Source organism: Haliaeetus leucocephalus, unplaced genomic scaffold, assembly GCF_000737465.1.
Source record: "Haliaeetus leucocephalus isolate CR32 unplaced genomic scaffold, Haliaeetus_leucocephalus-4.0 Scaffold819, whole genome shotgun sequence".
NCBI lineage: Eukaryota > Metazoa > Chordata > Aves > Accipitriformes > Accipitridae > Haliaeetus > Haliaeetus leucocephalus.
The window spans coordinates 816388-832169 of record NW_010973255.1 but is presented as its reverse complement, the minus strand read 5'-3'; the positions used below and the strand labels follow the sequence as shown (position 1 = coordinate 832169).

Genomic DNA, 15782 nt, shown 5'->3' with positions numbered 1-15782 from the left:
AGTTTGTTCCCTTCCAGAATTTCAGGATTAGTTCCCAAATGTCCTTGACTAAAGTCTCGGCAAATAGTTTTATTTAGATGTGAAAGGAAAAATAACTTGTCTTGTTCACTCCATTCCAAGTTTCTAGTGCTCAGCGCCCATGAAATGGATTGCTTATGGGGAGATAATGTCTTTCTTGTGTCTTCCAAAGTCTGTGAAAAATGTCTTCCTGGTTAATAGGTTGATTAAAACTGTATATGCTCCAGAAGATAAATATGATTATTTATCATACTTGCCCAAGATAATGACAGTAAAGAAGACAAGGTTGAAATTCTGTATGATTTCCTCTCTTCCACATCCAGGGACATTCAGCACACAATACACAGATGGTGTGCCACATAAAGCATCGCATTAACTGTTAAACATTTTTTTCTTCCCATTAACTAATTTAACAATATGCCCCTGCTATTAAAGAAATAGACAAATTACAGAAAACTTCTGTCAGCTTAATCCCGATGGCTAAAATAGACCATTTGCCGAGATGGGATTGTTTTCTGGCCTATCAGGTTCAAAACCTCTAGAAATTCGGCAGCCACCAGCCCAGACTCTCGCAGTGTTGATTCAGCTCTTCATCCTTAATTGAGTTTCAGGCATGTAACTCTCCGGAGATTTTTGAATGACAGCTACCCTGCTCTGCATGTATGTTAGGTGACCTGAATTTTCTAAAATGATGAGCGTGGTTTAAGTCAGCAGATGCTGTAGGTGATAAAACTCACAGCAAAAGCCCCTGAGACTTTTTTGCCAGAGTGGGCAGTGAACCAAATTAAACAAGCATTTCCAGTTTGTTATCATTTGCCACCTTCTACAGCAAAGACACTGTTACTGACCTTGGGGCTGGTGGTACTGTGGAGGCTCCCTTGGTAAGCAGGAGAATGGTGGAGCAGCCTGCCCATCACTGTTCCTCACACAGTCATCTGCCATACTGATCTCTTTTCAACACCATTTTCCTATTTCTCTTTTTGCTTCTAAGCAACATAGAAGTATGGAGGGAGCTCATGTATTATGAAGTACTAGCCTACAGGCTCATTTTAGGCACACACATGGCCTCCATTATTCCTATAACTCAATGTGACCAGAAAGTTGGTGAAGAATCGGTGTAAATGAAACACTGAGGCCAGCTGAAAAGTGACTTGAAACAACTTGAAACTCACTGCAGCTGTGCTACATTACCCAATTTGAATAGCAGTGTTGCAAACATCCCCTTATTTTAGCGTAACTTTTTGCACAGGAAAAGTTGATAATGAAAATAAACTTCCTCTTCCATGGTTTATTCTTACACTCTCCCTTGACGCAGAAAGAGTGTAAGCAATTTTTTTAAATAAAAGAGAAAGCAATTAGAGAGCCACTGGACCCACCAACTTGTCTTGTGCCAGTGTCTATTTCCAGTATTTAAGTCTTGAAACTTTATTTTTTTGATGTATATTGTTTGTTGTTGGATTTTGCTTGATTTTGTTTGTTCAGTTGCAATAACTGCATACGTTATGGTATCTAGCTGGTGTATTGGTGTACTAGGTACTTTTCACCTCTATTTGTTCAGGGTTTTGTTGTGGTTTCCAGTAACTTTTTGCCAAATATTTTCATAGAGAGAAAAAATGAACCATTAATCACAAAACCAGCAGAACATTCACCAAGTGAAAAGAGCTGCACAGTGCAATAAAGAAAATCCAAGATCTCCCATGTTTTTTCATGTGGATTGAGACTTGATTTACTTTTACATTATCCTTGCACTCTTCTACACAAACCTTTATCTAGAGAAAACCTATTTCCAGCCAAAAGCACAGAATAAAGCTTGGAAGAAGATGATCTATGAATTCCTCTCTCTTTGGAAGATGTTTTATGTTCAGCCTTATACCTCAACATGGATTTACTTGATCACTCTGTACTTGCCCTCTGAGTGTGATTCCACTGTAAAGATTTCTGTCTGTATATTTCACTATGTTAGGATTTTTTGAAGAGCATCATCTGGTATTGTCCATATAACTGGATACCTCCAGATTTAATTCATCCTATCTGTCATAAGGGAATTTTTTTTCTAGTACAGTTACACTGATCCAATGGCTAACCATTGCCAGAAGGGACAGCTCTCTTGTGCCAGGACTAGCACTTGTTTAACTCTGAGAGCTCTAAAGTGCTAGAAAACCACTCATTTTTCTTCCAGTTTCTCCTGAACTGTGTTCTCATGCAGCCACTGTGCTGATGGGAGGTAAGCAAGGGTAGAGCGGCTCTTTTCAGATGCAGCCAGCAGGTAGGTCAGGTCAGATGCTCTGTACAATTTCAGGAACAGCCATTCATTTCAGTAGAGTGCAAGTCACCCTCTGATCAGTCCTGTCTTTCTCCATTGACTGTGCAGGGAACTTGGGATGATTGATTCAGGTGAGTTACTTAATCCAGATAAAGACAAATGACCTGAATCCCACCTCAGAAACTAAAGGTAAGCAACCTTAAGGACATCATGTGATTTGCATTTATTTAGTTCAGTTTAGTACTTGACCAGTTTTAATGACATGGCTACTTGTTAAGCTTGGTAACTCAGCACTAATATGAGTAAGCATAGGCAATATAGGTATCACCATGCATACAAACTAAGAGAAATATGAAAATAGTACCATTTTTCATGTGCGTATGATGGCAGTATTCACCACAATTTATTTAATATTGGATTACAAGCATCAAGCTATGGAAAAGATGTCAACTATTACGCTTCAATTGCTTTAAAGATACTATTTTAGTGCTGTCATGTTTCATAGGAAAACCATACTTCTCTATTATTCATCTGACATTTAAAGCTTTTTTTTATGTTCTTTCCTTGGAATATAAAGACTTAATCACAAAAGACAGGTTTTAAGAGGACTTTATTAAATCTGACAACTGACTAATTGGACTGTGTGCAATTAATAAAAAAATCTGATAATTGAGCATTCAACAAAGGATTGTTCACTGATAGCTTTTTTTTTTTTTTTACTTCTGGATTTTTACAGATCTACAGTTCTGCAAATATAATGTTTGAGTAAGGCATTATTCTTCCTAGTTTACGCCCACACTTCACGAGATTACTGCAGTGTGGGAAATGTCATATTGCTTCTCCTGGTAGAAGAGCCACAGAAACTACTGAAATACAAAAAAACTAGCCCTGCCCATACACTTCCTTAGCTGAAAATATTCATGTAGGACAGACTGGGTGTCTCACTATTTTATACCTTTTTCATTTACAACTTAAACGGCTATACAAATATAGTAGAGACACTTATGCAAACTCTCAGATTCACTATTGTGGGATCTAATAAAAAAAGCTAATACTGAGAAAACAGTGCACTTTGTAGAGATCTCTTCTGATGCTCTACAAAGGAGCCCAGTAGGTCACTATTTGCATATGGGATGTTTTAAACTTTCCCTTCAGACATATAAAAATAGTTTGGTTTAGATACTTTCTCTTGCAAATTTAAATATCTCCTTTATTTTTAGAAGAGTGCACTGTATGCTTTACCTTCAGGCTCAGTAACAGATCTGTCACAATTGACTTGATGGTTACATTCCTAATGGGACATGTCACTGAAAGTACTGTTCTTTGTTTTCTGGAGAAATTTCCTAAAATTCCTCTTAAGACACAGGATGGGATAAAAGTTCATTGCCGTTTTGTCCTTATATTTACTACTGAAGATTGGTTTCTTCGTTAAGTCTTCATAAAATAGAGTCTTTTTTCAAGCTGGATCCGACTTATCTTAGAGGGTTCATTTCCTCACAAATGAACTATACCAAGCACGCTGAAAAGTAAAATATAAATTGTTTTGCTTTGTTTTGTTTTGAATTCCCTTGCTGCTAGATGTTAACTGGCATCCACAGGTTCAGTGAACTCAGTCAGTAACTTGCTCAGTCTGAGTTTTCTTCTCTATTTTTCGGATGGGACACTTCTGCTACTTCCACTCCTGTTCTTGCTGAAAAAAGACACTTCCAAATGGCTCTGAGTCTTTCACTTGGATTTAAGTAGGTCTTCCCATTCAACAGTGGACTCAGTATTTTTAGGAATTGCTGGAAACATTGATTGCATTTTAGTTTGGAATTCTTTCATCTATAAAAGAGATTAAGAAATGAAATTAGTTAACTGTTGGTAAGGAGCAAATAAAGTAGCACCATGAACCCCAGGCTTATTCCACAAAGTAAGCTGTGTGAGGTAAAGAAGAGGTAAAAAGACTTTAAAAATAACAGAAAATTAAGACTTTCCCTCTGATTATGTTGGTTTAATTAACAAAGCGAAAAAAATTATGGAGGGACCCACAACAATCCCCCCTTCTAAAGCACCACACTGACGTGCCTAATTTGGAACACTTGCCTGAATGATTCACTACTGTTATATGAACTACTATATATACACACACCCATTTAAAATGTTTTTGTTTAGAGGAAAATTACCTCCGTAGAATGGGCCCATATTTTGACTGCAGTGCCTTTTTCTACACTTGTAATGGATTAAAGGCCCAATAGGTCTGTTCAAGGATTTTAAAACAAGGATGAAAAAAAAATACTGGTCAGCTCTGACAGTTTGGGTTTATCCCACAGTATGGATACAGGTGACAAAACAAAGTCTTGTTCAAATTTAAACGTTAGTATAAATACACTATATATAGGACTAAGCTTGTCTTTCACTGTTTTTAAATTAAAATGCCGTGAAAGAGGAATTTTGCTAGTTTTATATTCTGTATATCAATACATTAATACCAACTGCCAAATCTATATTTATGACAACAGTTTTATCACCAATGTCTGATTCAATAGACATGCCAGTCCAAAACTAAATTTAATTTCTTTAAAAATCACTTCTGTTTGAAGATAATACTTAGATTTAGCGGGTTTCTTTCTTCCAAAATTTTTACATACATTTTTACATGTAATATATTTTTAAAGCATAGGCATAGAAAACATCAAATCAGTGAAAATCCTGTTACGCAAACAGCAGGATGTACAGGGGAAGTTTGGACTGGCATTTTTAGGAAGCTCTACAGAATCTATGACATTCACGCAGAGAAGACAGGATGTGGTATTCAAGTACTGGATGCAATGACCTCTTGAAGACCAAATGCTGTCTCAGGCAGTATGTCCCATGGAGAGGGTCCAGGAAATCTAGATATTCTGAACAGACACACGGGCATCTTCTTTAATATACTCTGTATTTTGTGTGCTATGGGTCATCATTTTTTTTACAAACACCTTTGGGCCATTTTCTGTTCAAGTCGTTCTACGTAAGAATAATTCTGACTTTAGAGAGATGTTGCTGGAATGCAATTATTCAAGTTAGAGCTGATACAAAGAATGAAACAATTTACAAAGAAATTACCAATCCTTTACTAAGACAATAACAAACTATGATGGATGAAAGCATTTTAGAACTCAAGCTTTTGTGTAAAAATGCCTGGGTACTGCTAATCAAATAAAAATACATGTTATATAAAGTAGGAGGAAAATTCAGAGCCAAATTATCCTTTTTGTTTTATCTGGATTGTGTGCTTATGTAAAAACTAATTCACTGTCTGCTTTATATTTTATTCTGATCAGATAGCTGTTTTGATTAATTATGTGTTCTTGGTTTTTAAAAACCTTGACAATCACCCACAATTGTTCCTAAACTAATATTTTTGTTTCTCATTTAAAAATGAAAAGCTCTCATAGACAGCTAATATTTTCAAGAATAACAAACACCACTATCAGAGCTGATGCAGAGAACAGCCCAAATTACATTAAACGATTGCTGACAATTAAATATAAGTATTTACAGTAGGAAATGCTTTAGGAGCTTTGGCTTAGCTGTTTTTTCCAGTCCTCTGTAATTAAGTTATCCCAGGTCTCTGATGTGCAGAAAGAATTCAATTTATTTAACATTTTTTACTTCCTAAAGAGTGAACCAACTCTTCTACTCTTTCATCTCAGTCTAAGTATTATCTGGGTGTTTGGTAACACAGGAATGGTCAGATCCTAACCTGATGTAAACTACTCTAGCTCAGCTGGCATAATTGGAAATTTTATACCAGATAATGGTCTGGTGCAATGCAGATTTTTTGGCTGTTTCTAAATTCAGACTTGTAAATTTGTTTTAGTGGCAAATTTAAATGACACACTCAGAAGCCCTACAGGACACTTCTGTTACTCCACTGAAGACACACAAAACCAAAGGAAAACTAAAAGCAATTATATAATAAAACCTCCAAAAAGAGGACAATGGGACAAATTTCTCCATTCAGAAAACTACAGTGCTTCCTCACTGTAACAGCTACCTTATAATTACTAACATGCCAAACCCTAACCCTCGAATACAAAAAACAATCTTGTCTGGGAAATAAAACACCATAGTTCTGTTCTGAAAGAAAAAAGGTATTTATTTAGAAAGCACTAAAACACTGCTAGCAGCTGCAGATTTAAGAACATTCAGATTTTTCTCTCCTCAGAATGCTAATTTATGTTCTGCAGGTAATAGCAACTCATTTCCTGGAAAAGCAATTTTTCCTTAACACTTGGACCAAACCTGAAATATTCAACATCTTTCTTTTGCTTTTAAGACTCCCTGAGAAATTTCTTCAGCATTGTCTTCTCAGATTTTGATGCTTATTTGTAAAACCTCTTTTAAGTGATGCCAGACTCAACATCTCATTTACCATTTCCTCTCTTGCCAGCATCTATGCCCTTTTCCACAAGCCCCCTCTGCACAAAAATAGTTTTTCATTGCAGTTCACAACTTTGACCATGTTTTATATTTTTCCACACACTTTCTTCCTTTGTGATTCCTGGACAGTGAGCTATTTTAATAAATCATAATGCCAAGCTGACCACCACTATGCATTCTCAATGTTATGCTTTAAGTTGTCAGCTATTTAAGAAAATTACCTACAGTGACTGGCATGGGCCTCACTAATACACAAGGTCTTCACTTCACGGTATGTCTAAATGGGGCCAATTTCTTCACAGTACAAATGTCACAGCTACCAACTCTTACTAGAAGTTTTCATTTCTATACAATTTAAAAGATACCACACCCTATTATTTCTCTCCACAAGTTTTTGAGTTCTCACTAATAATACATTAAGCAACGCAATTAGTACTAGTCACAGACTTCTATTTTCCTCGTCTCCCTCTCCTCCCAGCAAGAAAGTGCAGTATGGTATTTCATTAGGGCTTTGATCTGGACTTCTAAGGTATCTCCCCCTTCTCTTCTGTTCCACTAATAACACCAGCTTCTGAGTTTCTTCCTCCATTTCCACATTTGTTCTTGTTCCTATCCTGAATGTACTTCCAAATGCTTGCCACTGTCCTCCCTGCATTCTGAGCTCCTCTAAAGTTCACTTGCCACACTGCCTACAAGCATTGAGAAGACTTTGAAAAATAACTGTTCTCTGATGTAATGGAACCAGTGTATACACACATAAATAACCATGGAAACTGCACCCCAAAGTTCCTATCCCTTCTCTCCCAGTGACAATGTCTGCCTGCTTATGAATGGCTCTAGTATCAAATTTTAGGCCATGACTTCTTTCAGTCAGAGACCGTCAGCTCAATATCCTGGGCCTTGACTGGCCAAACCCTATTTAATATATTTAGGACTAAATTTGGCCTGCAAAGTAACTCAGACTGGCCTTGGGGTTGTTCTTGCTTGCATTTGGTTGACAGTATCATACCAGGCCCATTGGAACTTCAGATGATCCTAGTAGTGAAGGTAAAATTTGTTCACTAAACATGTAAATTAGCTGTCCTTCAACAAATTGGGCTTACTGGTGTCCAGTCACCTCCTGCAGTGTGCTGAGTTTCTTGTGAAGATGATAAATCTAGCTTTATGTTCTATTAATATGGCACACTTGAGGTGCAAGGATTGGGACCTTGTCTTTACCTGCTTTACCTCTCAGGGGACAAGCACACTTCTTGATGAGGGAAATGCTACAATTAGGAATCTGTGTCTTGCCTTGCCTTTTCTTTTTAGTAGGCATACTAGTCGGGAGGTCTCTTCTCTTCTCTCCCTTCCTGGAAATCTTCTCCTGTATTTCCTCCAGATTCCACAATACACATGCCAGTGGTCCCAAATCAAAAGGCATTAATTTAATTATGAAAGCTAATGTGCTATATGCTAAGTACTGGAATGTTTTGAAATAATTCACTGAAATGGCTGCCTCTTTATTATTGTCAGCCACACTGACACTGGGGTACTCGGTTCAACTGTGATAATGTCTTCAATTAATGCTGCAGTAAACCGAGCACTAAAAGCTGATTGTATTTTACCTCTTTCTGCTGCCATCAGTATCACAGGCCACTCTCTCAGCTGCTGCTTCTGAACCTAGCAGTACACGAGTGGCTTGTAACACATTTCTTGATTTAACATTCCAGCATGCTCCATTCCTGGAGGCAACTCTGAAGTGAATTTCACTCAAGTGAATTTTATTTTTTTTATCACAGATATTGCAAAGCTTGACGCTGTTTTTTCTTGCCAAATAAATTACAGTAACTGTTCCACCTCTGACTGTCAGGCTTCTTTCTAAAAGGGTATCATCTACCTTACTGCATTAAATAATCTGTAATAGCTACAGATCACTGTTATTTTCTTATCTTAACCTAATGATCCTGCCTCAGGTGGCAAAAATATGGGGACCTAAAAGCATCTTCCATTTAATAATCTCTTTTTAATGTACATCGTTGACAGAATGTCACGCAAAAATTGGGCTAGCACTATTACTGAGAGCACTTACGTGGCCGTTCATACTAAAATGAATGGAAGAGAGGCTAAAAGAGTCTATTTGAATCCTAGAATGAAAGTTTTAGGAAGAAATGTTCTCTTTAATGTCTGACATCCATAATAAGCCAACCTAGATTCTAGGAATTATTAGTTTCCTATTTTAGTACTCATACCAGTAAGAACTGCTTACATTAGCTTCCAAGTGAAATGAGGTTAGATGCCCTGAACCGGAATATCGACTGGCAGCAGAATACAGTATGTACATGCCCTGTGTTCTCCTCAGCCACCTTCCATTTCATGAGGGATGGAGATGGGCTGCCCTGGACTTAAAAGCATCAGAGAGGATTGTTCTTGCCACCTTTTCCCAAATCTTAAAATGATTGCTGTCACCCCTGTTAGCAAACCATTACCAAGGTCTGCATAGAGAAATAGCAAGCTATTTGTTGATAACAGCAAGAACTGAGCCCCTACAGTGCTCAAAAAGCAGAGCAGACAGCCTGCTGGCTGAAGGCGATTCTCCGATTCTTAGTGTAAAATGGGGCACTCACTGCGGGTCACCCTGTGCCAGTTTGCACCCTGATCTCTAAAATAAGCATGGAAAATATAGTCCTGGTTCATATTCTTAGAACTTACACTTCATTGGCAAAGCCATTATGGATGTTCAGATTATTCAGAACTACACGTCTATGAAAATAGCCCTCAGAGGGTCAATTCCGGTAGTATACATCCTAATATTTAACTACCTTACACTGTACTGTCATAGTACACTGTTCACAACCTGTTTGCTGATTCCAGTGTTTCAGGCTTGCATAGAGAAAAGCAGCAGCAGAATTTTCTTAAACCACCTAGAGAAGTCAAGAGCTCATATTAACCCCCCGTCCCATGCTTAACCTTACGCAGTGTTGAGTACTCTCTTTGAAATCAGAGGGTCATTTACCATGCCTAAAATTAAACACACACATAGACATGTTTTTCCAGAAACTTATCCCTGTAAATACTGTGTAATTGGGTAAAACATGTCCTGTATTTTTTAGAAGAAAAATAACATGAAAATAACCTAAGTGAACTTTATAGGGAGAGGGGGAGAGGATCGTCACTGCTTAGAACGAAGCTCTCACACTTCCCAAACCATTACACATATGTAGTAGCCTCCCACAGCTACTACATATTCTGTCTCAAATTACTGGTGAACTACTGAGAGCTGTCAAGTCACAAGCGTCAGGCCGTCTCTTTTCCAATGCCTGGGTCACATGAAGAGAGAAAACACGTGAAATACCTTCCTCATGTTACTTCTCCAAGTATGCAGCAGCCATGTTACTCATTCATACACGGATGCATTTCACAAATGGGAAGACAGGTGGTCTGCATCACAAATGTGTTTTACTAGCCCCACTTTGTCTGGTTTAATTTCTGTGCGAATGTCACTTAGCTCCCAAAAGTGGGATTGTTAACTGGTAGCCTGAAAGTATCTTTCTATGCATCTATCATAAAAGGAAGAAGATGCCATTCCAGTAGAAAAACCTAAAGAAAACAAAACTGTTCTGGTTTAAGGTTAGATTATTTTGAATAAAAAAAAAAAGGAAGTGATTAGCTAATTATGATCAATGGGAAAGACAGCTATTAATTATATACACCAAGACAGTAATTTCGTAAACCACAATATGAAAAAAAAAAAAAAAAAAAAAAAAAAGTAACTTCCTTAGGTTCACAGATACAGGAGTATCCTTTAAAATTTTATACATTTCCATGTTGATCTTTCTGAAATACAATACAACAGACTTAAGTTTTTGTAGTATATGATATCTCAAAGTAGATGAAGTCAGTGTCTCATTCTCAAGCCTGTTCTCATTGATTTCAGTGATGCTGCATCAGGCTTCAAAATAAAAGTAATGGTACAAAGTTTGGATTATACCATCTTGTTGCAAAATGCTTTCATGCCATGCGGAAAAATGGAGTGAAACACTTTTGAAATCACTGAGGAACATGACATTTATTTCTGCAGAATCTTACTTTCAAATCTGGGTGCCTGGAAAGGACATCCACATGATTAGTCTATTATGGTGTATTAGTCATTGCTCCTTAGTCACCCTGGGCAATTTGAAAAATTAATATTGAAGTAATTTAAAATTTAAAATAGGTTAAATATCTAAATGTATAAAGCAAGTTGGTTAATAGATGCAAAATCTCAGGATGAGTGTCCCAACTCTGTAAGCTCTTCTGTGCTGTAATTTGGATTTCTGAATTAAATTAAAAACATGAATTGTCTGCAAATAGGCAGCTCCTGAAAAGGGCAACCTGAGTAATTTTTTTCCTCCATATGTCCAGGAATTCATGATACATATCATCCACAAGTGAGATTCATGGCTGGGAAAAGAGCCAGCACAAAACCAAAACTCTCCAGTGACGCATAAGCCTCGATGCCATGACCGGGGCTGAATTCCATGCAGGAAACCTGCCAGAGCCAGTGTGACACCCAGAGCCAGGCAGGGACAGCTGGGTGCCTCTAGGCAAGCAGAGCAGCCAGGGTCTTGGACCAGAGAACGGTAACACAAGCATGGCCATACCACCACACTTAAAGAAGCACAGGAAGATCCCACAGGACCAAGACGTAGCATGAGTAATTCGCATCTATCAGATATGCTTCTATTCAGATTTTAGTTGTACACGGATAGTTCAGTTACATACAGCCAAGAAGCGGATCAACCCACTCGTGCACTTACAGTGACGTGGAGCTGCTCCACAGAGGTGTCGTGGTTTAACCCCAGCCAGCAACTAAGCACCACGCAGCCGCTCACTCACTCCCCCCCATCCAGTGGGATGGGGGAGAAAATCAGGAAAAAAAAAGTAAAACTTGCGGGTTGAGATAAGAACGGTTTAATAGAATAGAAAGAAGAAACTAATAATGATAATGATAACACTAATAAAATGATAATAGTAATAATAAAAGGATTGGAATGTACAAATGATGTGCAGGGCAATTGCTCACCACCCGCCGACCGACACCCAGCCAGTCCCCAAGCGGCGATTCCCCACCCCCACTTCCCAGTTCCTAAACTAGATGGGACGTCCCATGGTATGGAATACACTGTTGGCCAGTTTGGTTCAGGTGCCCTGGCTGTGTCCCCTCCCAACTTCTTGTGCCCCTCCAGCTTTCTTGCTGGCTGGGCATGAGAAGCTGAAAAATCCTTCACTTTAGACTAAACACTACTGAGCAACAACTGAAAACATCAGTGTTATCAACATTCTTCACATACTGAACTCAAAACATAGCACTGTACCAGCTACTAGGAAGACAGTTAACTCTATCCCAGCTGAAACCAGGACAAGAGGCAATTTCAGACCACAGGCTGAACGCGGTTTTATTCTTTCTAGCTGCTTAAGAGGCTGGTGGCAGCTAACAGCTACAAGTCTTTCCCAAGACACAGCAGAATAATTCCTAAAGACAGCTACAGTTACAGTCTTCCCATATTCTTGAAATAGTTACTTACAGCTGTCCCTATTCATAAAGCAGATGTAGCAGCTTTCCAGTAGGTAAACTATGATCTTATTCCTTGAGTAAGCATTCTGCCTTCCCAGCTATACAGTGAAGTTCATAGGTGACTTTTTCTTTTCTTTACTTCTCGGATAAAATGAAAGCAGTACATATCTGTGGAAGCAAGTCTTCTCCACACCAAACTAATTAGGCAATGTAAGCAGCACAGAAAAACCTTTTATAAACAGGAGGAGGAAGTGTTAACTTGTACTAGTACTCCATCTTCTTTCTAAGAGCTTGAATTTAAATAAGTATTGAGGAAATGAAAGAATGTTAAAAAACTGGGCAGATATGATTTATATTGAAATATATGATCATGAAATAGCAAGGAAAAGATATGTTTTTATTATGCAATCAAACATAAGCATGATAAGGAATAGAAACTTCACGAGTAATACTTAGGTGAGGATTAAATACAACTGTAATTAAAAACTAATAACAACGAAAAATCTAAGAATTACTCTAGAATGATTCTAGGAGATGTAATGCTTTTATGGCAACATTTGTTCCTTTATGGAATAGCATAAAAATTCAGCCACTGCAATATGCCTGTATTTGGTAGAGATCTATAGGTCTTATTACTATTTACAGATGCCAAACCCAGTATTTTTTGAAGACTATGTCTCCGTGTTCTCATTTTATTTTGTAAATTAATCCATCCTTAAAGCCAATACTTCTTTGTATTTACACTGTACCTATGACTATAGTCTCACAAAATTCTATCAAATACCTCTCAAAATAAGCGGTGGGATGTTATTATTTTTATGCCTGAAATGGTGATTTAGAGGTTAGATTTCCCCTAGAGAAAAGCAACCCACCTAGGAAATGTCCTTACCAACAGAGCCATGGCAAGCATATATTCCCTATATTGCTTTTAATTGTTTTAGATGTCTCTTTACAGCTGTGCAATCGTTTTAGACTGTTAATATCTTAAAGTTTAAGATCAATGAAAAACAGGATATTTCATTAGGAGTCACCATAAAAATGATAAACTAATATTTTATAACTATATTAGTCACAAATTGCTCGGCAATTCTTCTCACTATTTTTCCAGCTCTCCATGGAGCAGATGTGGAAGCAACAATCAGAATCTCACAAACCTACATATGAATCATCCTGGCCCTTTTCCTATGGGAGAAAGAATGCTTTTATTTCTGAGGATATAAAACCTAATTTATTGAGGGCATGAAGAGCAAAAGGGCTTTTAAAGCATAATTTATCTTGTTTGTTAATTGTTGCATGCTTCAGTCTACAAGGGCTGAGGGTATTGTTCTGCTTTTAAAAGACGGCTCATAATTGCTGACAGTTAAAAAAAAAAGGAAAAAAAAAGAACATCAGGCATTCATAGGTGTGTTTTAATACCTGTCAAGTATTCTATAACTGCAAGTTTAATTAAAAATAAAAACCTGCTTATTGAAAACAAGGGTTTACAACTCAACTGTAACTTCTAGAAAATTGTGAAACATTTTTCCAAGCAACAAAAAAGTTTGATGGATCATAACACTTGTAGAATAGGTAAATAAAATAAGAAAGGTTTAATTTTTGCAAACTTCCATGAAAATACTTGTTTAGGACAACTGTAACAACAATAGCTTTAAGATAATTTTGAATTTTTTACTTAGTAAAAATTTTTACTGAGTGAAACACCATTTATTCTTCAATAGAAAATTAAAAATTTCACTGTGCATTTCATATGGAGAATGTTGAAATAAGATGTTTCAACTACTATTCAACTTTAAAAAAATTTAAATGATAAATTGGCCAAACCCATTCTTTTGTACAAAATTTATTTCAATACCTCTGTGTTTTGCATCAGAGAAGAGTCAGTCCACTGCACCAGGAGTGGGCAGCTACAGGGTTCTGAGGTTGCAAGCTCAAAACCCTGTAAATAATGCCATGGAAGATAATGCCATGATGTGGAAGTTGTTAAATAGCAAATATACTTGTTTAAAAAGGTGGTGCCATTTTGTTTCAAGCCAGATGTCAATTATTAAGCACATGTCCTTCTATTTTGTAAAGTGCATCAGAGAGGAAGGCTGTGGGTGTGTCTGGCTGAGCCATGAGTTCAGATCAGTTATCGTCTTTGGAAGCAAGTCTCCCAGTTGTCCGTGATTACTGGGCCTGAGTTTGTGTACTGCTGAACAGCCTCAAAACACATGAACTGCGTTTCTTTAGGGTGACACAAAAATGAAGAAGCATTCTTGGAGCGCACCTAACATAATCCAAATGCAAACAGGCATTCAAGCCATGGGGCAAGGCCAGAGTCAGTCCAAATTTTAAAAATCCCCTGGAATGGTTGTAGATACCAGGTTCTCAGTCTCCATTTGCTTCACTGTCCCAATGCTGCTGGTTGATGATACTTGCTAATATAGACAGAGCTTCTACGCCTGGAGACAATCAAAGGTAGACTGACTTCAAGTATTTTCCCAAGAGACTACAGGAAGCAAGTTAAAAAAGCCTGACTATTACTGACAGCTGGTTATTTTTCTGGTACAATATAAAACTACATAACCACCATCTTCTAGGTTCTGAAAATGAAGATTTCTCTTTTACATTATTGAAAAATAGAGCTTAAACCATTAGCAAACCAAGTCCTCAATGATCCATCACTTCTCCATTTAGGAATAAGAGTTGACTGGAATTTAGTAGGGTTTATTACTTATCAGCCTGTCCTCAGATTACAACAGTTACTGCAGTGGTAACTGCGGTCAGGGGATATTAACAACCCAACCTGAGACAGCGTACAGTCTTTTACTTCCCTTACCAAGATATAAAGATCAGTTACTTACTATCACCCCTGGGTTTTCACACTGGCATAAAAAGCAGCAGACTGTAAAGCTACAGGGAACCACCTTTAACAATAAGGCCATTTAAGAGCTGGAAGTAGGCATTGTCACAGCACTGTTTTAAGAACCAATAAACCGCAAAGATTAAATAAAAATCTAGTATCACCAAAGCTGGTGCATCATCTCAGTGTCTGGAACCTATCTCAGCAATGACTTGCTTCTATGGGAAACACAGGCTGTCTCAGAAGGTGTAAGGACAAGGCATCCTGAACCATGGCTTCAGTTTCCTTCCATGACACAAACTGCTGAGCAATTGCAACGCTGCTTCAGAATGATGGACGGACACAGATTAATTACAGCACTTATGACTCAGCAAGGAAGTATCGTGTCAGTTTGCTCTTGTCGTTTCATCTCTGACTTTCTAAGTGATGACAAGCTAATTTAAACGGCCACAAAGCTTAGAGTAACACTTATTTTTATCACTCGCTCACTGTCCCGTCGATAATTTATGCTCGTAGGAAACATCCCTGAACATTAAAAATCATAGCATTTTGGCAACGATACCAAGTGAAACCACTCCTCTGGGCTCTAACTGACGGCAACACCATTTGCCAGTACTGCATCCCTTGTTTAAAAACCCAGGTCGTTATAAAACGATGAAATCCGCTCATTCCGCCGGAGCGAAAAACAAAACGGGCTTTTAGTTCCCGCCGGTGCCAGC

At 37.8% G+C, this 15782-nt stretch overlaps 1 protein-coding gene across 4 annotated transcripts in view; it reads right to left on the bottom strand.

The window, feature by feature from the left end:
* Nucleotides 1–2674: 2674 nt before the first annotated feature.
* TMEM242 (transmembrane protein 242) overlaps nt 2675–15782 on the bottom strand; it is a 24460-nt gene continuing 11352 nt past the window's right edge. For 2 of the 4 annotated variants that reach the window (XM_010581854.1, XM_010581853.1), the window contains exon 5: nt 4029–4105. Coding sequence is in view for 2 of the 4 variants with exons in the window: in XM_010581852.1 (XP_010580154.1) it covers nt 4007–4105 (99 nt within the window). In the remaining 2 variants the exon portion in view is untranslated. Of the gene's footprint in view, nt 4106–15782 lie in introns of all 4 variants that reach the window. The other 2 variants (XM_010581852.1, XM_010581855.1) reach the window with 2 other exon arrangements.